Source organism: Pituophis catenifer, unplaced genomic scaffold (genome assembly GCF_029215685.1).
Source record: "Pituophis catenifer annectens isolate HBS135680 unplaced genomic scaffold, rPitCat1.0.hap2 SCAF_5, whole genome shotgun sequence".
Taxonomy (NCBI): Eukaryota; Metazoa; Chordata; class Lepidosauria; order Squamata; family Colubridae; genus Pituophis; species Pituophis catenifer.
The window spans coordinates 32,402,269-32,427,508 of NW_027256885.1; the positions used below are offsets into that span (position 1 = coordinate 32,402,269).

The window sequence follows — 25,240 nt, forward strand, 5'->3', positions numbered from 1 at the left end:
AGTCTTTAGTAGAAAATTCCAATCCACTCTATCAAAGGCCTTCTCTGCATCCAGAAAAACCAGCACTGCAGGAATCTGTTTATTCTTATCAAGATATTCCAATAAGTCTATTACTTGCCTTACATTGTCCTTCATATGTCTACCCTCAATAAATCCCGCTTGGTCCTCATGAATCACCTTTTGGATTACTGGCATCAACCTGTTGGCTAATACCTTCGCATAAATTTTATAGTCTGTATTCAAAAGAGATATTGGTCTATAATTCTCTGGTTTTTTAGGACCAACTTGTTCTTTTGGTATCAAAGATATATAAGCAGTTGTCCAAGATGGGGGTATTTTACCCCCTTGTTGAATATTGCAAAATAAATCTCTAAGTTGTCCCACCATTTCAGCTTGTAAAGTTTTATAATACACTGCAGTCAAACCATCCGTGCCAGGAGCTTTGGCTGTTTTTAGCTGTTTAATTGCTGCTGTTATCTCCTCCTCTGTTATAGGATAATTCATTCTTTCCTTTTGTTGATCGGTAATTTTTGTAACTCTCTTATCATTTAAATATTTTTCTATAAGTCCATTCTGCACCTCTTCTTTGGCATATAATTTAGTATAATAGCCCACAAAAGCTTCTTTAATTAATTTTTGATGAAAGATTTCTTTCCCTCCAATATCAATACAATCGATAATCCGTGCACTTTGTTTTTTCCTCAATGTGTAAGCCAACCATCTGCCCGGTTTATTAGCGTTGCAAAATGTGTTATGCTTCGCGTATTGTAGGCTTGTTGCAACTTGTTCCGCCATAAGCATTTGAAATTGATCTTTCAAAAGTTTTATAGCACTTCGTATTCTTTCATCTGATGGATTTTTAATAAGTAACTGTTCTTTATTCTTTATTTCCATTTCCAACTCAGATCTTTTCTTTTGTCGGAGCAGTCTATGTTTAGAATTCATATAGATAAGTACCCCTCTCATATAAGCTTTACTTGCGTCCCAAACAATTTCAATTGGGGTACCTTTATTCAAATTTATTTCAAAAAATTCTTTCAAATGCTTTTTAAGTTCTATTGTATTTTTTTCATATCTAAACAAGTTCTCATTTAATCTCCAAGAACGTCTCTCAACCTTATCCATCTCAATTTCTATCCATACAGGGCTATGATCAGTCAAAGTTCTTGGAAAAATCTTTGTTCTTTTTGTCTTAACAAGTAGATCATTTGACAACAGAATAAAATCAATCCTAGAAAAGGATCTATGTCTATCAGAAAAGAAAGTGTAATCCAATTCATTTGGATTATGTATTCTCCAAACATCTTTTAATTCCATATCTTCTTTCATATCAAAAAAAGTCTGTGGTAGTCTAATTCTAGACTTTGCCAAGCTCTTTTTATCTAGTTTAGAATCAATTACTCCATTCCAGTCTCCCATAATTAAAATAGATCTATAGTCCCATTGCAATATTTTAGTATGTAACATCTTATAAAAATAGTCCTGTTGTTGGTTGGGAGCATAAATTCCAATCAAAAGAATTTGTCCATTTGCTGTAAGCAATTCAATTGCTACAAACCTACCATCTTGATCTGCTTCTATAACTTTCGCTGTTAATTTTTTATTTACATAAATAACCACACCATTCTTTTTCTGCGAAGTTGAAGATATATAATGTGCTCCTAGTTTTGGATTTATCAAATATTTTTGATCTTGAGTTGTGATATGCGTTTCTTGTAAACATATTATATCATTATTAAATTGTTTCAAATATGTAAATAATTTCTTCCTTTTCTGTGCTGAATTCAACCCATTAACATTCCAAGATAGACATTTAAAGGTCATCAGCCTCTTTCTGTAGCGCAGAGCAAAATATTTGAAGTTCATCCGAGAGCTTCGATCTCGCTCCTCCCATAGCGCCACTCTCTTGTACGGTACTCTTAACTGCCTTCTTGTCTTGTCTTTCCTGTTGTTGTTGTTGCTTTTGTTTAAGTAGCTTGGATTGAGCTCTAGTTATACGTTGATCTTTAACTTCAGTCAACTGAATCAAATCCAAAATTGGAGAAGAATCCAACAAAGGCTCACTCAGAAAACCTCCTTCTGCACCTTGCACTATTTCTAATTCCTGCTTAGACTGTTCTTTCAATTGCCTCTCTTCACTCTCCTTAATCTCCAAAACTGTAGATGTACGTGGAGATGGTGTTCTTTCCTTAAGAATAGTACTATAAAAGTGTTGTGCCTTCTCCACGGTATTCAACCGATATCCTTCTCCCTTATATCTAAAAATTATCCCAGCTGGTGCGTCCCACCGGAAGGGTATCTGTAAGTTTTTCAATTCCTTAACAAGAAAACCAAATTCTTTTCTAACTTTCAACATTTTAGGAGGTAATTCTTTAAAAATTTCAAGTCGTGAACCCCCCACTTGTACAGAAGTATGAAAAGATTTTTGCAGGATATCATTTCTAATTTCTCTGTCAGTAAAGTATATGACCACATCTCTGGGCAGTTGTCTTTGTCTGGCCACCCAAGAGTTCACTCTGTAAATTTTATCTATTTTATGAAATACCAAATCAGGATTAGCTTGTAAAATCTTAGCCAAGGCTTCAGAGCAAACTTGTCTCAAATCCTGTCTCTCCTCCTCTCGAATTCCCCGAAGCCGTATGGCAAATTCCATCGCCCGGAATTGTATCATAACAATCTCATCTTCAATTCTCTGCATTTTATTATCAACTTCATCAGTTTTATAATCATTGTCTTTCATCTTAACATTAACTTCTGATTTAAGTTCTTCAACTTTAAAATCAACTTTCCCAATAAATTCTGCCAGGCCAGACGCCACTTCTGATATTTTTTTGGTCACCTTATTTTGATTCTGTTTCACCATGTCTTTAACTTCATTAATTTCCTGCATAAATTCCTGATGTGATTTTTGAAGTTTATCATCTATCTCCTGTTGAGATTTTTGAAATTTATCATCCAAAGTTTTAGAAATAAATTCTTTTAAATCTCCCATATCAAAATCTTTTTTCTGAGTCTGTGTCTGTTGTGCAAGGGGAGGTTGCGTTTTATGTGTGGGAGATCCACCTCCTGTTGCCTTCACTTCCTGCTTCTTTGAGGCCATCCTGTCACGTAGGCTAGTTTTACTAAAAAGGGAAGTTCTTCTTCCTTTCCCACCTCCACAAAGACTTCTAAAAAAGTCCCCCAGATTTAATCAAATAAGAACCAAAGTGAAGCAAAGTCCAGTATTGAAAAAGGAGAAATTTCTCTCTTATTTCTCTTGTTGCAAGCGAAGCAACTTCGTATCAGTTTAGAAACTTTGTAACAAAGCAAGATGAGTTCAGCAATCCACACTCGCCCGCTCGTTAAGTCTGAGGCTAAGCGCCATGTTTTTACAGTTCACTTTCACTCATCCGCATTTTTCACTCAGATTAGAAAGCCAAGAAAACTCTAATACTTGCGATTCCGAGTTTCAGGGTTCAAGTAACAGTATGCTGCTTATTAAGGCTGGTTCCTTTTCTTTCAATTAAAAGTTTCCTGTAGCCGGCTTGTTCTGCAGAAGCAGACTTGTCCCACGCCGCCCGGAGTTCCAGCAGGTTGAATGGGAGCCGCTCCTGTTCCCTCCCCAGAAACTATTCCCTGGGGGGGTTGCAGGGGCTCAACCTGGACCCTGCGATCTCTCTTCAAAAATCCTGAAGATTTTTGAAGTTTTCGAGCCGCTTCTTCGTCGCGAAGCGGCTCTACAAGCGGCGGGGCTGGCGGAGCTTCAAAAGGCACCGCCGCCGCCGAAGACACGGAATAATAGGTAATTTGTTCCTACGAGCGTAGTTCGTATGAACTCTATAAATTTCGTCAATTTCCCTACTAATATCATTTTTTTCCTTCTGGGTAGCCTCTACTAATATATCTGTCATCAGGTCCCTTAGATCTTCTCCTTTTGTTTCTGCAATATTTTGAAACCGTAAAAAGAATGATGCCTTTTCTAATTCTAGATGGGTAATTGACTCTTCGAGTTCTCTATTTAACTCCATTTGGTTTTGTTCGATGTTATCCATCTTTTTCTCAGTTAAGACCATTTTAGCTTCCATGTTTTGGATTAGTTCTTCGTTTTTAACTATGTTTTGTTGTATTCTCTCAATCTTGTCGTCCATTTTTTTTATATTATCATTTATTTGTCCTACTTCTAATTTCAGTTCCTCGTGGTTCTTTTTTGTTTCTTCATGATTATTCGCTATTGTTTCTTGGGTCTTGTTCATCCCCTCCTGAATCATGGCTAGTATAGACTGTATATTCTGTATGTTGTGTGCAGTGGCAGCTTTTTCCTTGTCTGTAGTTAGCATCGTGTCTATGGTTTTTTGTTGTGCAGGTGAAGATTGTGTAGGTGTTGGGTTTGTTGTTAATTTTTTCCCTGTTTTAGTTATTGTTATTGAGGATGTTGCCATCGTTTTTTGTGTTATTTTTTCCCAAATTTTCATACACTGATTTGGTTGGGGGGTAGATGAAATATCGTTATATAAGAATCAGGTTAATTAATTCAGAGGGGTTAGGGGGAAAATACAGTGTTTTAACAATTCATTCTTCTATTCTTGTTCCTATACAATATAATATAATTAATATTTAAATACCAAGTTATATTAATGATAAATCACGTTTATATTCTTACTTTTCTGGTTTCACAGTACTTAAGTTCACTTTAACACTAAGCAATTTCTATATAGCCTTTATGTAATAAATCAATGGGATTTAAGATTCTCTATAAATCATCTAAGATATTCTATTAAGTTATATCACAATTACCAGTATATGCTGCTTGTATTAATTATCACAGTTATTATTCCTTAATAATATCTATAACAGTGTCTTTGCAATGTCTATGTTAATATCTAACTTTCTAATCAATACACAATATAATTCCCCTTAATCAATATATTACTGTAAAATCTATAAACTTATTTCAATGGGGTGGGAAACCATAAGACAATAAAAAGAAAGATAATATTAAATCAATTCTTTGGTATATATTATAATAACTTCAAATTTTAATATTAGTATTCTTTAAACAAAGTTAAGTAAGTTTTAAGTTTGGATTTTATAAAGTAAATGAAATAACTATATTTTAATAATTTAATGTTTAAAGTTCTCCACTATATCACTTTCAGACCAATTAGGATTACTTCCTTCTCCTTCTTCCTTCGTTCTTCAGTTCGCCTTCTTTTCACCCAGCTTTCACAGTTCTATTGCAATAGCTTCTGTTAAATCCGTGAGTCAATTGTTCCGATTTTCCTGTGTAGCAAGTTATATCTCCTTTACCAACAGCGTCAATGTGTCTACTGTCTCGTTACAAATCCCGTGTCTGTGGTTTGAGTTTGTTGTTGCCGCTGGATACAAAGTAAAAGTTTCCTTCTCCGAATCCTCAATCCTCAATCCGCCATTCGCTACCGTTCAGCTGATTTCCTTCCGCCCACAACAGTCTTAAATAGTCTCAGTTCTTTGAGTTTCACTTTCTACAGTCACTCTCTTAATTAATCTTTTTTTCCTTTGTTAAATCAAGATATATTATTGTAAAATTGTAATCCACCGCTTACTTATAATCCTTTTCCTTCTGTTGCTCGTTCCTTTCGCCAGTCAAATCTGCGTTGTCACTGTGGATATTAAGCTTCGCTCCGGTCACTGTCTCTCGCCGCTTGCCTGACGATCTTGCCGTCGCTTTTTGGAGTCCTATTCTCGCCAGTGTCTTTAGATCCTTATGATTATACCTTCGTATTTCGATTAACTTAGTCCATTACCGATGTTTCTCTTTACAATCTTCGCTTCCACACTTGTCGGTTGACAGCGCTCCGGCCAGCCAAGATGGCTGGTTTTTTCCCGGCTGGAGTTAGGGGGTTTTTCTCTGAACCTTCGGGGTGATTGCTGTCACACCGAGGTCCTAGAGAATCCTCCTTTTTCTATCAACCTCTCCGTGGTCGATAGTGCCAAAAACGGCTTCCAATCAAGAAATTTGGAACTTCGGGGACAGAGCCTCGTTCCCCTCGTTCCTTACACGCTGACGTCACCGCCGGAAGTCGGCAGTTGGATTTTTTCTTGTTTACTCTTGGATCTTAACTATTTTTTTTATTTTTATTTTTTTATCTTTTTATCTTTTTTCTGTTTGGGTATTTGGATTTTTGATTTTTGAGGGTGTTGGTTGATTGGGATTTTTTATTTTTACTTTATTTTTAAATTTTTATACCTCATTTTGATATTTTTGATTTTTGCTAATCCAACCATTGGGGAGGATTAGATATCTGGATTATAAATAAATCATAAGTGAATTATAAACTTACTCTAAAGAGCAGAAATGAAGAAATTTACATCACATTTACATTCAACAGCAAGCCCCTCATCGACAGAAACACAGAAAACCTCAGAGACAATGGAGTTAAAAAAATTGATACAATTGCTTCACGATGATCTGAAACAGGATTTAAAAGAAATGAAAAATATGATTGGGAAAAATGAAGAGAGAATTCAAAAAGTAGAAGAAAAAGCGGAAAATTACAGAAAAGAAAGTTGAGGAATTAGAAGAAAAACTTGTGTCAGCTGACAAATTGCAAGAAAAAAACAATTATATTGTTTGAAATGGAGCATTCCGATTTCTATTTAAGATTTCAAAATATAGAGGAAGAAAAAGGAGAAAATCTACCTGAGGTGATTGCTGAGATATAGACAGAAGTTTTGGAACAACCTAAGGAAAAGATCCAAAATGAGATTGATGAAGCTTTCGGAGTATACACAAGATATGCAATGAGAAATAAATTACCGAGAGAAGTACATGTAAAATTCACAAAGAAGGCAGTGAAAACAGAGCTATTACAATCAGCACAGAATACAGCATTGAAACACAAAGATAAAGAAATTATGGTATTGAGACAAATATCTAGAAGTGTTAGGGATTTGAGGAGAGAATACCAGTTTTTAACAAAAAAAAAAAATATCTAAAGGAGTGAGTTTTAGATGGTTAATACCTGAAGGAATCTTGGTGACATGGCAAGAACAAAGACATAGACTAGATTCTATTGAAAAAGCGAAACTATTTTATGAACGATTTTGTGGACCATTAGAAGAAGATTTGGGAGCAATAGGAGAAATAAAGAAAAAAGATGAAGGGAAGGATAAAGAAGAAACTGTAAAGGAGAAGGAAGATAGAGCACTAAGAGAAGGAGCAAGATCAAAGGACCCAAATGAACAAAAAGAGACAAGGGCGATGAAGTTAAAAACTAGTAACAAGTAAAACATGGAAGAAGAAATAAAAGCAATAAAAATAAATGTAAATGGATTGAATGTGGTGACAAAAAGAAACAGAACCTTGAATGAATTAAATAGTTTGAAAATGAACATTATATGTTTACAAGAAGTACATATTAGAAAACAACATATAAAATTATTAGAATATTCAAAATTAGGAGTCTTATTTACTTCATTGATACAACAAAGCAAAAGAGGAGTAGCTCTGTACATTAAAGAAAAATTAGAACCTAAACTACTCTTTGAGGATGAAGAAGGCAGGATTCTGATGGTGGAAATAAGAATGAACCTTAAAGAAATACTTTTGATAACATTCTATGCACCAAACAAAAAACAAGAAGAATTTTATAGGAGATTACTCAGGAAAATTCTAAAATTGGACTATGAATTTACAGGTGAAACTCAAAAAATTAGAATATCGTGCAAAAGTTCATTTATTTCAGTAATGCAACTTAAAAGGTGAAACTAATATATGAGATAGACTCATTACATGCAAAGCAAGATAGTTCAAGCCTTGATTTGTCATACTTTTGATGATTATGGCTTACAGCTCATGAAAACCCCAAATTCACAATCTCAGAAAATTAGAATATTGTCAAAAGGTTCCATATTCTAGGCTCAAAGTGTCCCACTCTAATCAGCTAATTAAGCCATAACACCTGCAAAGGGTTTCTGAGCCTTTAAATGGTCTCTCAGTCTGGTTCAGTAGGAATCACAATCATGGGAAAGACTGCCGACCTGACAGTTGTGCAGAAAACCATCATTGGCACCCTCCATAAGGAGGGAAAGCCTCAAAAGGTAATTGCAAAAGAAGTTGGATGTTCCCAAAGTGCTGTATCAAAGCACATTAATAGAAAGTTATGTGGAAGGGAAAAGTGTGGAAGAAAAAGGTGCACAAGCAGCAGGGATGACCACAACCTTGTCAGGAAAAGGCCATTCAAAAGTGTTGGGGACTTTCACAAGGAGTGGACTGAGGCTTGAGTCAGTGCATCAAGAGCCACCACACACAGACGGATCCTGGACATGGGTTTCAAATGTTGTATTCCACTTGTCAAGCCACTCCTGAACAACAAACAATGTCAGAAGCGTCTTACCTGGGCTAAAGAAAAAAAGAACTGGTCTGTTGCTCATTGGTCCCAAGTCCTCTTTTCTGGTGAGAGAACTTTTGATTCTCATTTGGAAACCAAGGACCCAGAGTCTGGAGGAAGCATGGAGAGGCACACGCTGCAAGATGCTTGAAGTCCAGTGTGAAGTTTCCACAGGCCGTGTTGATTTGGGGAGGCATGTCATCTGCTGGTGTTGGGCCACTGTGCTTTATTAAGTCCAGGGTCAACACAGCCGTCTACTAGGAGATTTTGGAGCACTTCATGCTTCCTTCCGCAGACGAGCTTTATGGGGATGCTGACTTCATTTTCCAGCAGGACTTGGCACCTGCTCACATTGCCAAAAGTACGAAAACCTGGTTCAATGACCATGGGATTACTGTGCTTGATTGGCCAGCAAACTCGCCTCACCTGAACCCCATAGAGAATCTATGGGGCATTGCCAAGAGAAAGATGAGAGACATGAGACCGAACAATGCAGAAGAGCTGAAGGCCGCTATTGAAGCATCCTGGTCTTTCATTACACCTCAGCAGTGCCACAGGCTGATAGCATCCATGCCACGCCGCATTGAGGCAGTAATTGATGCAAAAGGGGCCCAAACCAAGTACTGAGTACATATGCATGCTTATACTTTTCAGAGGTCCAATATTGTTCTACGTACAATCCTTGTTTTATTGATTTCATGTAATATTCTAATTTTCTGAGATTGTGAATTTGGGGTTTTCATGAGCTGTAAGCCATAATCATCAAAATTATGACAACTCAAGGCTTGAACTATCTCGCTTTGCATGTAATGAGTCTATCTCATATATTAGTTTCACCTTTTAAGTTGCATTACTGAAATAAATGAACTTTTGCACGATATTCTAATTTTTCGAGTTTCACCTGTATATGTATAATGGCTGATTTCAATGCTGTGATAGATACGGATTTGGACTATAAAACAATGAAGACAAATAAAAAACCCAATGAGAATAAGATGGAAAGGACAAAAGAAAAAGACAAGATGGACTTTGAATGCAACAATATTAAATGAGAAGGACTTTCAACAGTTTATGGAAAAAGAACTAAAGTTTTTCTTTAAAACAAATAAAAAAGAAGACACATCACTACAGAACGTATGGGACACCATGAAAGCATATATTAGGGGTCTGGCAATAACATATTTGGGAAAAAAGAATAAAAGGAAAAGACAAAAACAGAAAGAATCGGAAGAGGAATATAAGAGTTTAGAGAAAGAATTTCAAAAAGACATTCAAAACAATGAAATGAAGAAGCAAATGGAATTGAAAAAGCATGAAATAAATGTAAATGAACAAGAATTCTTAGCAAATAAATTAAAAGCATCTAAACAGAACTTTTTTGAAAATGCAAATAAACCAGGAAGATGGTTAGCATATAAAATAAAAAAAGAGAAGGAGAGGAAAATAACAAAACGCTTGCAAGATAAAGAGGAGAATTTACACTATGGAAATGATGAAAAGAAGATAATAATTCAAAAATACTATGAAAAGCTTTATTACCAAGAGGAAATTTCGGAGGAAGGGATAACAAAATATTTAGAAAACTCAGATTTACCTAAAATAACTGAACAAGACAAGGGAATGTTAGAAGAAAGAATAACAATGATGGAAATAACAGAATCGATTAAAAGACAAAAAATGGGAAACACCAGGACCGGATGGTCTACCAGCAGAGCTATACAAAACATTACAGGAAGTGATGTGCAATGTAATGTTGGAATTATTTAATGAACTTCTAATGAAGGCAAAAATGCCAGACTCATGGAGGGAGGCTTATGTAACACTCATACCTAAGAAGATACAGACTTACAACTGATAAAAAATGACAGACCGATTTCGTTATTAAATGTAGATTATAAGATTTTTGCTTCAATAATGGCGAATAGGTTAAAAAGACTATTAAATGAATTTATTCATACGGACCAAAATGGTTTTTTACCCAAGAAACAAATTAGAGACAATATGAGATAATTCTAAATACGTTGGAATATTATGAGGCACACTCAGAAAAACAAATGGCGATGATGTTCTTAGATGCTCAAAAAGCCTATGATAATGTGAATTGGCAATTTATGATAGAACAATTGCAGATAATGGATTTTGGGGAGAGATTTATAAATACTATAAAAATAATATACGAGAGGCAATCAGCGAAGATAATGATGAATGGAGAAATGACAGAGAATGTTAACATTATGAAGGGTACAAGACAAGGATGTCCTTTATCTCCATTGTTATTTACTTTGACTTTAGAAGTTTTAAATAGAAATATTAGGTGAAATGAAGAGATAAGAGGGATGAAAATCAAAAAAGAAGAATACAAATTGCAAGCTTTTGCTAACGACCTAGTATTTATCTTAGAAGAACTTCAAATAATAGGCCCCAAATTATTAGAACAAATAGAGAGATATGGAAAGGTGTCTGGCTTAAAAATAAATAAAGAAAAAATAAAATATTGGTGAAAAATATCACAGAAAAACAAAAAAGAGAGATAAAAGAGAAATTAGATATAGAAGTTGTGAAAAAAGTTAAATATTTAGGAGTATATTTAACGTCAAGATGTGCAATGATAAAAGAGGACAATTATTATAAATTAAAAGAACAAATTGAGAAAGACTTGGAGAAATGGAAAAACCTTCAACTATCATTTATGGGAAGGATTGCAATAATAAAGATGAACATATTACCAGGACTACTATTTCGATTTCAGACAGTACCGATAAAAATTGAAAAGGCCTATTTTCAATATCTTAATAAGATAATAAGGAAATTTATATGGCAAGGGAAAAAAGCAAGAATAAGTATAAAAATATTACAGGACACGAGATTACATGGAGGATTTGGACTGCCAAATTGGGAACTATATTACCAGGCAGCAGCATTGACTTGGATGAAGGAATGGGTGGAATTAAGAAATAAAAGAGTATTAACATTGGAAGGACATGATTTACAATTGAGATGGCATGCATTCTTATAGTATGGTAGAAGTAAGATACATACGTACTTTCATAGACATTATATAAGAAACGTATTGCTATTGGTATGGGAGAAGGTTAGAGACAAATACTATGTGAAAATACCAATATGGTTATCAACAATGGAAGCTTTAATACACCCAAATATTTTTAATTTTAGAAATATGTTAGACACAAGGAGTTATTGGTGCTGGGTGAGCTCCCGATCTGATGATGGGGGCTATTTGGCCTTTTCGAGGGGTGTAGGGGCGCTAAATCCTCCTGCGACCCCGAGCCCCAGTGAGGAGAGCCCCTGCCCAACCTGGGGAGGATTTTTGCTCCCCTTGTGACATCATGGTTGGAGCGAGGGGCTAGCGGTTTGGGAGAGGTCCTGAAGGGTGCTTGGGACGCCGAGGACGCCGCGGAGTGCCGCAGGGTTGGTAGCGGCGGCGGCGGCGGGCGGCGACGCTGTGAGACCTTCCTGGGCGCTGTGGGACTGCCTGGAGCCCCGCGAGGTTGTGGCGGCGGTGAGGGCGCCGTAAACAACTGAGGGCGCCGAAGAACAGCTGAGGGCGCCGAGAAAGCATCGGCGGTGATGGCGGCGGCAGCAGCAGCAGCGGGAATGGCGGTAGCAGCGATGGTGGGAGCAGCTTGGCGTGGCCGCAAAGAGTCATCTAGCTGCGGTCCTTGTTTTTTCCATCGGAGAAGAGGGGCTGGAGGGGGACGGTGGCTCCGGCGGTGGTACGAACTGCCGTGGGGCGATGCCCCCCCCCTCCTCCCCCTCCCCCCCCCACTCAAAGCAGCAGAACCAAGGCGGTGCTGGCGGTGGAGGCCAGTTGGCGGCGCTGGTTCCCCCCCCCCCATGCATCTGTTATGGTGCTGGGGTGGGGGGTGACACTGGCTCCGGTGCGACGTCTGCCACAGAATGCTGCAGTGGTGGCTTGCTGAGAGTGGAGAGGAGAAGCCGAAGTGAGGGGGCCTGGACTTACAGATCGGCAGAGGAGGAGATGTTACCCTCCTCTGGGGATATTGTTTCCCCCCCCCTCCTTCCCCCTGCCTTCCCCCCCCCTTTTTTATGGGGGGTGGGGCTTACGAACTACTATGCTCTGGACATCCTGGACCCCCCCCCCCACTATGTTCCACTCATGCCCTCGCTGGTAGGAGAGACTGAACACCATTTGAAAGAACTGAGGGATTTTTGTATCCCAACGGGGAGGATAGAACATTGTTCCCGTTAACCCTTGTAACGGGACCGGCCATCGTGAGAGGATGGTTGGCTATTAGCCTCTGTTGGAGAAAAAGAACATTGGACCTTCTCCCTGTCGTGAGAGGACAGTGGAGTCCAGCTCTACAAATGGACATTTTTGTGATCTGTATGTTCAGTCACCCCTTTGGACTATGATAGACCCCCGGACTGGCCTTTTTCCCATCTTGGTTCGGTTGATGCTCCAAAAAGCCGACCTTCTTGCGCTGCGAGACTCCCCCCTCTCGCAGGCCTGGCCCTCCACATTATCGAGGGCCTATCTTGATGACGGGCTTTGGAACCCCGAGAGATGGCATGTAGCGAAGAGGGGGTTGAGGGGTTTTTTAGGAAAATTTTTTAAAAAAATTTTAAGGGGACCCGGGAGGGAGGGGGGGGGTTGTAAAAGCGGACCTGGGGGGGTCCAGATAGCAACCGAGCGGGATGATGGGTCGATTAGTTGCAGCAGGAGGGTCGCGAAAGGAAATTCAACCGGGAAGCAGGGGGATGACAGGAAGGGCTGTGAAATTGAAATAATGAGTGGGAGGGGCAGGTATGACGGACGCAGGGGGCCATATCAAGTGTCGGGGGTGCGCATACGCTGTTTACGAGCGATTGCGCACTCCGGCCCCCGATGCGTGACTCGTGTCCTGGGTTGTGTAGAGTCTCAGGCCCTGGGTCCGCGGCTGATGTTGTGTAATGCCAGGTCGGTGGTTAATAAAGCCCCCCTCATTTGTGACCTTATTTCGGAGGGGGGTGCGGACCTGGCAGGTATCACGGAGACCTGGTTGGGCCAGGAGGGGGGGGTCCCCCTCGTTGAGATGTGCCCGCCAGGTTTCCGTGCATTTCATCAGCCAAGGGCCCAGGGGAGGGGTGGGGGAGTGGCGGTGATTATTAGGGAAAGTCTTTGTCCGAGGGAGACCACTGTTCCTCAGATAGCCGGATGTGAGTCCCTCTGTGTAAAGTGGGGCCGTGGGGTGCAGATGGGTTTGCTGACTATGTACCTGGCTCCCTGCCACGTGGCAGCGACCCTGCCCGAGCTACTCGACGTCATTGCCGGGGTGGCGGTTGATACCCCCAGACTTATTGTCATGGGGGATTTCAACCTTCCATCCGCGGGTGAGGCGTCAGAGGTGGCTCGGGAGTTCATGGCTTCCATGACGGCCATGGACCTGACCCAGTTAGTTCAAGGCCCCACTCACATAGGGGGACACACTCTGGACCTGATTTTTGTCTCTGGTCAGTGGTTGAATGATCTTGGTAGAGGGGACCTAGATATTAAACCCTTGTCATGGACAGATCATTCGCTCCTCCAACTAGACTTTCCTACCGCCGCCCCCCGCCGCAGGGAGACGGAGCCAACTAGATGGTTCCGTCCCAGGCGCCTGATGGAACCCGAAAGGTTCCTGACGGAGCTTGGGCCGTGTCCTGAGACCCTAGCACACGACTCGACTGAAGAGCTGGTGGCCGCCTGGGAAAGGGCGGCCGCTGGAGCTTTGGACCGCGTCGTGCCTTTGCGGCCTCTGACCCGATGCCGATCTCAACTGGCTCCTTGGTTTTCTGAGGAGCTGAGAGAGATGAAGCGTCGGAAAAGACGCCTAGAGAGCATTTGGAGGACTAGCCAATCCGATTCCGACCGGACACAGGTGAGATCTTATATCAAGACCTACCTAGTGGCGATAAAAGCGGCAAAGTCTAACCACTTTTCCGCTCTTATCGCATCTGCAGAGAACCGCCCAGCCGCCTTGTTTAGGGTGACCCACTCCCTCCTCCGGGGGGGAGTGCGGGAAGATCCCTTGCAGGGTCGCGCTGAGGATTTTGTGCAATTCCTGCACGATAAAGTCGCTCGGATTCGGGATGGCTTGGACTCCGACTGGATGAGTCCACGGGAGGAGACGAGGGCAGGTCTTGAGAATGTTATCTGGGAGGAGTTTGATCCTGTGACTCCCGAGGATGTGGACAGGGTTCTGGGTAAGATTAGTGCCGCCACGTGTTTATTGGACCCGTGTCCCTCCTGGTTGGTGCTGGCCTCCCGGGAGGTTACACGAGGCTGGCTCCAGGGGATTATAAGTGCTTCTCTGAGTGAGGGTGCCTTTCCTGCCGCCTTGAAAGAGGCGGTAGTGAGGCCCCTCCTCAAGAAGCCTTCCCTGGACCCGGCTGAATTAGCCAACTATCGTCCAGTCTCCAACCTTCGTTTTGTGGCGAAGGTTGTTGAGAGCGTGGTGGCACGACAACTTCCCCGGCACCTGGATGAAGCTATCTATCTAGACCCGTACCAGTCGGGCTTCAGGCAGGGGTACAGCACTGAAACGGCATTGGTCGCGTTGGTGGATGATCTCTGGAGGGCTCGGGACAGGGGCTGCTCCTCTGTCCTAGTCCTATTAGACCTCTCGGCGGCTTTTGATACCATCGACCATGGTATCATGCTGCAGCGGTTGAGGGGGTTAGGAATAGGGGGCACCGTTTTGCGGTGGTTCTCCTCCTTCCTCTCCGACCGCTCGCAGTTTGTGTTGGCAGGGGGACAGAGGTCGACCTCGAGGCATCTCGCATGGGGAGTGCCACAAGGGTCGGTCCTCTCGCCTCTCCTGTTCAACATTTATGTGAAGCCGCTGGGTGAGATCATCCGTGGTTTCGGGGTGAAGTGTCATCTGTACGCTGACGATACTCAGCTGTACATCTCCACCCCAGACCACCCCAACGATGCCCTTGATGTGATGTCCCGCTGCCTGGAGGCCGTGCGGGCCTGGATGGGGAGGAACAGGCTCAGACTCAACCCCTCCAAGACCGAGTGGCTGTGGCTTCCGGCGCCCCGATATGGTCAGCAGGTGCCATCGCTGACTATTGGGGGTGAATCTTTGCCCCCCACAGAGAGGGCTCGCAATCTGGGTGTCCTCCTGGATGCACGGCTGTCTTTAGAAGAGCATATGACGGCCGTGGCCAGGGGGGCCTTTTATCAGGTTCGCCTGATTCGCCAGTTGCAGCCCTTTCTGGATCGGGACGCCTTGCGCACGGTCACTCACGCCCTTGTCACCTCCCGGTTGGACTATTGTAATGCTCTCTACATGGGGCTCCCCTTGAAGAGCACTCGGAGGCTCCAACTGGTCCAGAATGCGGCCGCGCGGGTGGTTATGGGTGCAACCCGTTGTGCCCATGTGACACCCCTCCTGCGCGAGCTGCACTGGCTCCCAGTGGTCTTCCGGGTGCGATTCAAGGTGTTGGTTACCACCTTTAAAGCGCTCCATGGCATAGGACCCGGGTACCTTCGAGACCGACTTCTGCCACCAATAGCCTCCCACCGACCAGTTCGCTCCCACAGAGAGGGTCTCCTCCGGGTGCCATCAGCCAAGTTATGTCGGCTGGCGACACCCAGGGGGAGGGCCTTCTCTGTGGGAGCTCCAGCCCTGTGGAATGAATTGCCCCCCGAAATACGAAAGATTTCCGACCTCCGGGTGTTTCGCTGCGCTCTGAAGACCCTGTTGTTCCGCCAGGCAGGGCTATTAACATAATGTTTTAAATTGGGGTATTTTAAATTTCTGGGATTTTAATTGGAGCCTAATTATTTAATGATTTTAAATTTTAATTGTTGTCGTGTTTTTTGTGTTTTTAAATAGGCTGTACACCGCCCTGAGTCCTTCGGGAGAAGGGCGGTATAGAAATAAAATTATTATTATTATTATTATTATTATTATTAACAGATTAGGGGGAATTGAAGGGGAAACTAGAACTGAAAGAGCAGGGGATTGAGATGGATTGGTATATGTACATGCAAATACAAACAAGATATGAAAAAGATGTTAAATTACATGGTTTTTACTTAGAAAAAACAGAGTTGGATAGGATACTCACAGGAACAGAGGATAAATTAATTTTAAAAATTTATACTTTTTGCTTGGCATTGAGTTAGAGGAAGAACAAGTAAAGGAAACAATGATAGCTTGGGCAAAGAATTTTGGATATTCAATTGATCTAGACAAATGGCAACAGCTATGGGAAAGGAACTACAAATTAACAATATCCACTGCGTATAAAGAAAATCAATATAAAATGTTTTATAGATGGCATATGCCCCCTGAGAAACTGGCAAAAATGTTTAAAGATAAATCAGCTAAATGTTGGAAATGTCACCAGTTACCAGGATCTTATTATCACATGTGGTGGAAATGCCCAGAAGCTAAAAACTACTGAAATAAAATTAAGACATGGTTAGAAAAAATAACACAACAACACATTGATTTAAAACCAGAGCTGTTACTATTGGGTATCCTCTCAGAAAAAATTAGTAAAGAAAATAGTTATTTGATTATACATGTAATAACAGCTGCAAGGATTGTTTTTGCACAAAATTGGAAAATAGTGAAAATACCTCTGGAAGGGGAAGTAATTAAAAAAATTTAGACTGTGCAGAAATGAATAGATTAACTTTGATGATTAAAGAAAGAGAGGATTCAGAATATTTTAAGATATGGGATCAATTTTACCATTGGTTAGAAAAGAGATATAGATAAGCAAACTAACAGTTACGTAAGAAAATGGTATAATTAGAATACTGTACTTTTGGAGAATTGTTGTAATAGAGTAAGTGAAAATGAAGACAGAAGAAAGAACAAAAGAAGAAGTCATGGAGAAAACACCGAGATGTCACATGGAAGAAATGACTGATGTATTAAATGTTTGTTTGTGTATAAAATAATAATAAAAAAAAACTTAAAAAAAAAAGATCTAGAAGAAATTAGTTAAAAATAGAGATGTATATATTTCATTTCAATTTCTTTCTTTCCTTTTGCCCCCAAAAGGACCAGGGGTTCTGCCTGAACTAGGGTTAACATGATAATTGATATGGGATTCCCATTTCTTTTTGCTTCCCAGCCATGTCAGGAAAGCAAACACCATGTAGGATACAACCACGTTTAATGTGAGAGTGCAGTCAAAAGCATAAACAATCTGGGGTCCTTTTCCAATGAAAGAGACATAAGTCCAGCCTCAAACTGAAGACCCATTAACTCTTCATCTTGGGCCAAATTGGCTTGGCAGTAACAAGATCACATTCTTGTTCATAGATAGCTTGAAATAATTTTTTAGTACTTTTGAATCCCATCTTTGTTACTGACTTCTTGCCCTGACACTCCAATTGTCTTCGTTCGGATGGCTTATAGACCTGCTTCCATTAGGAAGGTTAAAAAGAAATGTCATGATTTAATTGCATTACAAATACAATACTCAAAGTGCTTAAAGACCTCTCAAAAGAATAAATAAAGGTGATTGGGATCCTATACCATGATGGGCCAATTTCCCTTTGGCTCTTTGGAAAAATCATATTTTAATGTCCTCCCTAACAGGTCAAAATCAGATTGTTCCAGAGGATTAAAACTTTACAGCTACAGAACTAGCATTTGTTCATTTGAATTTTCCTTCTTTTTCTCTTTTACAGTTTTCAGTAATGAGCTCTTATGTTTCCTAGCCCATTAATATCATCATTCTACTTAATCCACAAAGTCTCCAAGGAGTTTTAACAAACATTCCTTTCCCCTATAATTAATGTGGCTGCTTCTCAACTCCTTTAGGAATTCTCAGGCAGAGCACAAAAAAGTAGCTCAAGCTTGAAAGGGTCTGTTAATTCCGGGACTAGAATATAATATTTATGCAGGCTATTCTAATTAGACTCCCCCCTCCCCCTTATGATTCATTCTTACAGATGGAACTTTTTCATATGTAGGGAGAAATGTTTTCTTGAAGAAGATGGAATTTTTCAGGGTGGTGATGGCAATATTGTCAATGTCACTGTCAGGAATTACATGCCTTATTCTGCCTACTAAAGTATGTTCGGTGGGGAAAACTCCCCTTATTCAGCACAAGTATTTTCTGCCAGGAGATTTCATAATAGCTGGGATAATATCTCAGTTCTACCTGCTATTTGAGCATATGGATTTCACAAGACATCCATCTGAGGAACTGGTTGATGAGCTCATGTAAAGATTTCTTTTAAGTGTAGCGTATCTTAAACCATATACCTTTCTCTAATAAATAGGTTGCCCATATTTAATGAGTTATTGTTATTATTTGTGGCACAGATTTTTTGCTCTGTCTCTTGCCTTTTAGTTCCTTCATTCTGAAGTCAGTATAGATTGATCAGACTGATATTTCTTACTTGACAAATAACTACACAAACACACTTATGATGACTCTCGCACTGGTATCTTTATTCAAAATTCATATTGAGATTTTCTTGTATTCTTACTGTTCAATGATTCGTTAGTGCTGTGCTATCAAATCATTATTTCTAGCGAAATCTATGTCAATCGTTTAATTCTTTCACTTAATATTAGGGAACAGTTGCGCTTGGCATTATTTTCCAAACAGCTGTTGAGCCGGCATGGAACCCAGATTAAGAGCCTCTCGGCCCTAAAGGAACATCTATAACTTTTATTGGGATGAGGAAGTCCACTGAAGGTCTATCACAATCCTAGAAAAACAAAAGTTATTTATAAGATTTGTCCTCACAGTTTACTTGAAACACATATTTCATGCCTGCACCCACAATAAAACAAGCCCAGAAGAAGATAAAAATACAAGACTAGAAATTACATAATATGTAATAAGAATTACTTATAGGTTTTAATTTGATTATTTTCCTTCAAGCAAGTGATCTGTTTCCTAGTGAAAATTGTTTTATAATGAATTAAAGGAATCATAACAACCTGCCTAGATCCACTCAATATACCTTTCATTGCAAATTTTTCCTCCAGAACTACCAACATATCCTGGCCATGGTTTTTGCTGTAAAGGAGATCAATGAAAATAATCATATATTATCCAACATGAGTCTGGGTACTGACATCGCTAACAGTTATTTCACAGTGAGTTTGATCTACTTGGCTTCAATGGAGCTTCTCTCAACAAGGGACAGATTCATCCCAAACTATAAGTGTGATGCCAAGGACGGGGCACTATCTGTCATTGGAGGACCTAACACTCAGGTTTTTTTCATGGCAAACATCTTGAATGTCTACAAGATGCCCCAGGTGAGATTTCTGTTTTTCTTGGACTAAGTATACACTGTAAGAATAACCTTGAACGGCAGGAGGATTAACTGCAGACCTATAAAAAAAGTCTGATATAGGAAATTTGAGCCTAAACCAGAAGTATTATTTGAGAAAGCATCTCTGAATTGACCCCCTCTCCATTATCTGGGAAGTAAAGGCAGGGGAGGAAAAAGTGTTTTCAGACTTGCAAGATTAATGTCAACACTTTCAAATTGTCCTGGGTAGAAAACCAAAATCATGCATACTGATAATTCTTTTATTGTAAGGTTACTGTAACAAGTCTTAAACTACCTCCCATTTTTTCTTTTACAAATTTATGTTTATAAGAATATAACAAATACTAACTTTTCTTTTTATTATTTTTTTGTGGTTTGGAAATAAAGTGGCAATCCAGACAATGAGGAACAGCAAACCATGTGTTTGCAGAAGAGATGAATAATTTTAGACACTAGATTGTGGGTTCCTCAATCTGAATTCAATCCAATTAATGTACTAGGTTTTCTTGACTTATTTACAAACACGATGAATAGAAACACCAATACATTTTCCCACCATCTTTTAGTAATAATATTAAAGATTTATGGACCTGATTAAGTAATGGAATAGTTATCATGATTTTTATATTTCCTTCCTTCCTTCCTTCCTTCCTTCCTTCCTTCCTTCCTTCCTTCCTTCCTTCCTTCCTTCCTTCCTTCCTCTCAATAAATGTTATTCATGGTAATTTGAATAATTAAAAAATGAAGTGATGTAGTACAAATGAATGTAAACTTCACATAAAATTAATTAAAATGCTCTATGCCTGAGTTAAAAACATCCTGTTTTAATGGACTGTCAAAAGCATGAGGGTAGTTAAGAAAAAGACCAGAACTAAAAGAAAATAGCTGACTTCCTACAATGCTTCTGACATATTCTTGCTGATATTTACTAACACAAAATACTGTGATATTAAAAGAATTTCTCCTCCTCCTCCTAAAATCAGAATAATCAATGGATTAATAGTTCCTAAGGAGGCATGGTCAATTCCATCAGCTAGAATGCGTTAGCAGGTTTTCTGTTGTTGGCAAATTGAATGTGGTAGGACTGTAGATGATTGATGCCCAAAGTTATTGACTTATGTCTCTTTAAACAAAAGCCAGTACTTTAGCCTCTCTCAAATTCACTTCCCAAAGATTTAGCAATAGTTGCTTTTCAAATCACACAATGTTGGTTTCTCAGGAACTGGGTGTCAAACCCCAGTCCGGGGTTTGCCATACCTGTGTGTGTGTGTGTGTGTGTGTGTGTGTGTGTGGAGAGAGATGGCTGAGTGAAGCGAGCGGCAAGCAAAGCTACAGTGGTGGCTACTTCCGGCTGTGCTGATAATCTGTTCGTCAGGTGCCTGGGCTACTTCTGGGTGCATTGACCACCTGCTTGGCCATGTCCCACCCACTCACTAATTGTGCTTCCTGGCAATCGGTGAGGGACACTGCTGTGGCCGATGGTAGGAGAGCAGCAATATTGATGGCAGAAGGGATGGTGCTAGCAGTGGACATGGGGAACGTGGCAGAACCTGCCCTGGAGGAGGAGGTGCCCACGCCAGAGGTCACAGAGGACAGTGCACTGCTGACAGTGAGACCAAAGGAATGTGAAGCCAGTAGGGTGGTGCAGCCATCAGAGGCCTGACAAGTCCCGGAGGCGGTCCAGGAGCAAGGTCACCTAGGGGAGTGGTGGCACAGTTCATCTGTGGCTGGGGGCCCTGGTCCCCTCCAGAGCATGTTTGACTGAGTGGCGGGAGAGAGGTCTGATAGATGATGAGGAAGGAGAGTGGAGCATGGAGAAAGATGCAGAGGTGGTGGCAGCATGGCAGCTGCGGTGTTTGGGTCCCCAGCCAGCTCTGCCTCTGCAGACCTGATTCCATCTGGCTAGCCCAAAGTTTTATTTCGACACAGCATCCAGCTGCACCCATGATGCCCGGCAGGTGTGGGCTTTGGAGCTGAATTCTTCACTGGGAGATTTGGTGGGACACCTGGTAGCAAGTGAGGGGACTATGATAGCAGGGAACCTTGGTGCCCAGAGCCAGAGGCCAGATCCAGCCCCCCCCCCAAGTGACTCAGCAGGGCCCAGCATGTGCTGAGTGGATGCTGCAAGGGCCCATGTGGCAAATGGGGTTCTGGCCCCAGCAAGGACCCTAGGGCCCACCACCATTATGGGCATCGTTTGTCAGAAACCCTGACCACTTGGCCTTGTTTCTGAGCCAAGTCATTAGTCACCTGGACCAATATGCTCAGTTCTACCCATTGGAGTGAGTGATGGTCATGGCAGTCATGGCATTGTTGGAAGGGGAGGCTGAGTGAATGGCAGACTTCCACAGCGAGCATGCCCAGGAGTTGGTGGATGCAGGTCTCTTCTTAGAGATGCTTTAGGTATACTTTGAAGATGTGTCCTGTGTGCAATGGGCAGAAGGAGAGCTCCTGTCGCTAAAGTGGAGAGGCCACTCAGCAGTGCAGTATGTTCTGGATTTCCTCCAAGTTGCTGAGGGCCTGCCTGGAGAGGCTGCTGGTCCGTCAGTTTAGGGTGGGTTTGAACCATGATCTATACCAGGCCTGTTTGTACTGGGGCATCCTGCAGTAGCTTCAGGAGTGATTCCAGGCAGTCATTACTTGGACACAGGACTACGGGAGTTCTAGCCTAAAGGGGACATAGGCCCTGGGGCCCGGAGGGCTATGTAAAGACCACCTGGTGGCTTCTGGCAGGCTCCTAGTGCCCCAGGACCCATGGCTAAACCCGCTCACTTGTTGCTACATTGTTTTTGTTGCAACCAACCAGGACACTGTGTGGCCAGGTGCCTGGCTCTGGCTCCACAGACACCGGCTGGCACCCCCAGAAAGGCAGCACAGCTGCCCTGGCAGGCCCCTGAAATGTCCCAGACAGCACACCAGGTGGAGGCCTCAGTGATGGCTCCAGAGGAAGGAGAGGTGATAATGTTGGGGAAGTACCAGCTGATGCCCTATGACAGTGAGGATGATGGCCCAGAAGAACTGATGGTAAGCTAAGCCATCCATCCATTTATTGTCCCCATAACCATAGTGGGGCCCCACTCGAGTCAGCATGGGATGTACGTGGCTCTGGTCAACTCAGGGTGTACCCGATGCCTAGTCAGTCAGACGATAGCCACCGCACTGGGACTCCAGGTGAGAGAGATGGCCAAGCTCAATAGATTCAAGCAGGTTGATGGTTCATTGCTGGGCGGGGCCGGGCAACCCACGTCACAGAGCCATTACAGCTATTTTTTTTTTAATTTGATTTATATGCCGCCCTTCTCCGGAGACTCAGGGCAGCTTACAATGCGTTAAGCAATAGCCTTCATACTTTTGTATATTTATACAAAGTCAGCTTATTGCCCCCACAAACTGGGTCCTCATTTCACCTATCTTAGAAAGGATGGAAGGCTGAGTCAACCTTGAGCCTTGGAGAGATTCGAACCAGCAGTAATTGCAGGCAGCTGTGTTAATAACAGGGTGCTTAGACCACTGTACTATCAAGGCTCTGATAGTATTGATGGGGGAGAATTGGGAAGTCATTCAGTTCATTGTGCTGGCAACAATAACCAAATCCATCATTGTGGGTTTGGCGTTGTTAGATAAGTGGGGCCCAATGATATGGTGGGAAGGTGGGTATAGGAAGTTGAGGATAGGTGTCGCACCCAGACCTCCTCCACACATGAAAGTTCAGGGAGTGGACCAGAAAGGAGTTCCAGGGGGGCTTCAGGGCCGGGCAGTCCCTCAGGTCTATGCATGTCCAGCAGCCAGAGAGCGTGGACCCTTGCCGATAAAGCATCCGTGGAAGCGGAAACTCTCAGCACTGACTTTGCAACAGACTCATTTCACTCACATTCACTAAGTATCGAGGCTCCGGCCTGATTAAAGGTTTTCTTTTGCTAGACGGTTCCTGAGCATTCTTCCTTCAGTTCTACCCAGGTCCAGCCTTGGACCTTTGAAACGAGATATTTTTTCTTCCTTTTGGAAAGTAAGGAGGGAAAGTACTTGACTTGTAACATACTTGTTTCTGGAATTTAGATAAAACATAATGGAAAGGAAGATATGTTACCAAAATATGAAATAACTAAAATGAAAAGGAGAAAACTAATTCCCTATGCTCTTCCAATACTTGTTGGATTGCAACCTATATCCATGTTTGCATGCCTATTGGTATATATCAATATTAGTTTGATTTAGTTAAATAAATACTATAATATTATTGTCATTCTTTAACCTGGACTACAGATTGGATTATATCAACTATTAGTAGATGGATAGCTGTGCTTCGCTGTGAAACTATGTGATTGGGCTTGATACATTGACACTTAAAGCTTGAAAATTTATGTAGAATGTGTAACTCCTTAGCATTAATATAAGGCAATTAGCAGTTGGAACAGAGTTCTTTTCAGGTGGGGAGGGGGAGTAGAACATCTAACTCCTTAGCATCGGAGCATGTTAATATGATACTGTATAAGGAATACTAATGATCTGATGGTGATTTCGAAAAATCCTTTCTTAGCGAGCACCTAGAAGCCAAGAGGAACATATGTGTCAAGTTTCAAGTTTGTAGGCTTTACAGTTCTGGAGATTTCATGATGAGTGAGTGGTATTTGGCTTTTATATATATAGATGAGGATGCTCATTCATTTGGTTGTGACAGAAACCAAACAAGTACAGACTTTAATGGATAGTTAGGACTGCAGAAAAAACCAATTGCAACCAGCCTGTCTTCCATTGAGGACCCGTATATTGCACAGGTCAGGAGGATGGACTGAGAAAATATCTACAGATCCCTCACATCCTGGACATAAATTGTTTCAACTTCTATCTTCAGGACACTGCTATAGTGCACTGCCTGCCAAAACATCCAGACTCAAAGATAGCCTTTTCCCTATTGTCATCACTCTGCTAAACACCTAATGCCCACAGCACTGTTTATGTGTAAAGGTATTTACCCATGTAGTAGGGCTGTATTGCTATTATCTTGCTCATCTTTCTCATCCTCGTATCTTTCCTACTACCTTCTTCTATTGGTCTCTTATGATTTATCACTTGTTTATATCTTATGATTGTACCATATGATTTATGTTATTGTTTGATGTTTGTATGTACACTGAGAGTTTATGCATCTGAGACAAATCACAACTGTGTTCAATCACACTTGGCCAATAAAGAATAAAGATTATGAGATAATAACTATGCAAATCTAGAAGAGGGTTATGGTGCATATCGAAGCAAAACCATGTTCTTATATTGTTCATCCTATCTTATCTCCATACCATCAAGACTTCCTATTTTTCTTCCATTTCCTATGAGAAAAAGACTAGGGAAATATGGGGATGGGTTTCCTTCCTTAATCAGGACCAATCACATTTAATCCTAAAAATTTGTAGTCAATTTCCATATAACATTACTTGAATTAATGCATTTCTGAGGAATCCAACTTTGTGTTTCTAGTACAATAATAACTGAAAATTCTGAAATTGTTTCTGAACATGATTACACTTATATTAATATTGTAACAAAGTCCATAATTTAAGGACAGTTTTTTTTTTTAAAAAAAATCAATATTTCATGTTGGGAAACCATGGTCTTTTTTCTCCTA

General features: G+C 41.1%; 1 protein-coding gene across 1 annotated transcript in view; it reads left to right on the plus strand.

The window, feature by feature from the left end:
- Positions 1–25,240, plus strand: part of LOC139317652 (vomeronasal type-2 receptor 26-like) — a 43,586-nt gene that overhangs the window by 12,573 nt on the left and 5,773 nt on the right. Inside the window, exon 2 of the mRNA XM_070944735.1 lies at positions 19,285–19,600. Within this exon, the coding sequence (XP_070800836.1) occupies positions 19,285–19,600 (316 nt within the window). The remainder of the gene's footprint in view (positions 1–19,284; positions 19,601–25,240) is intronic.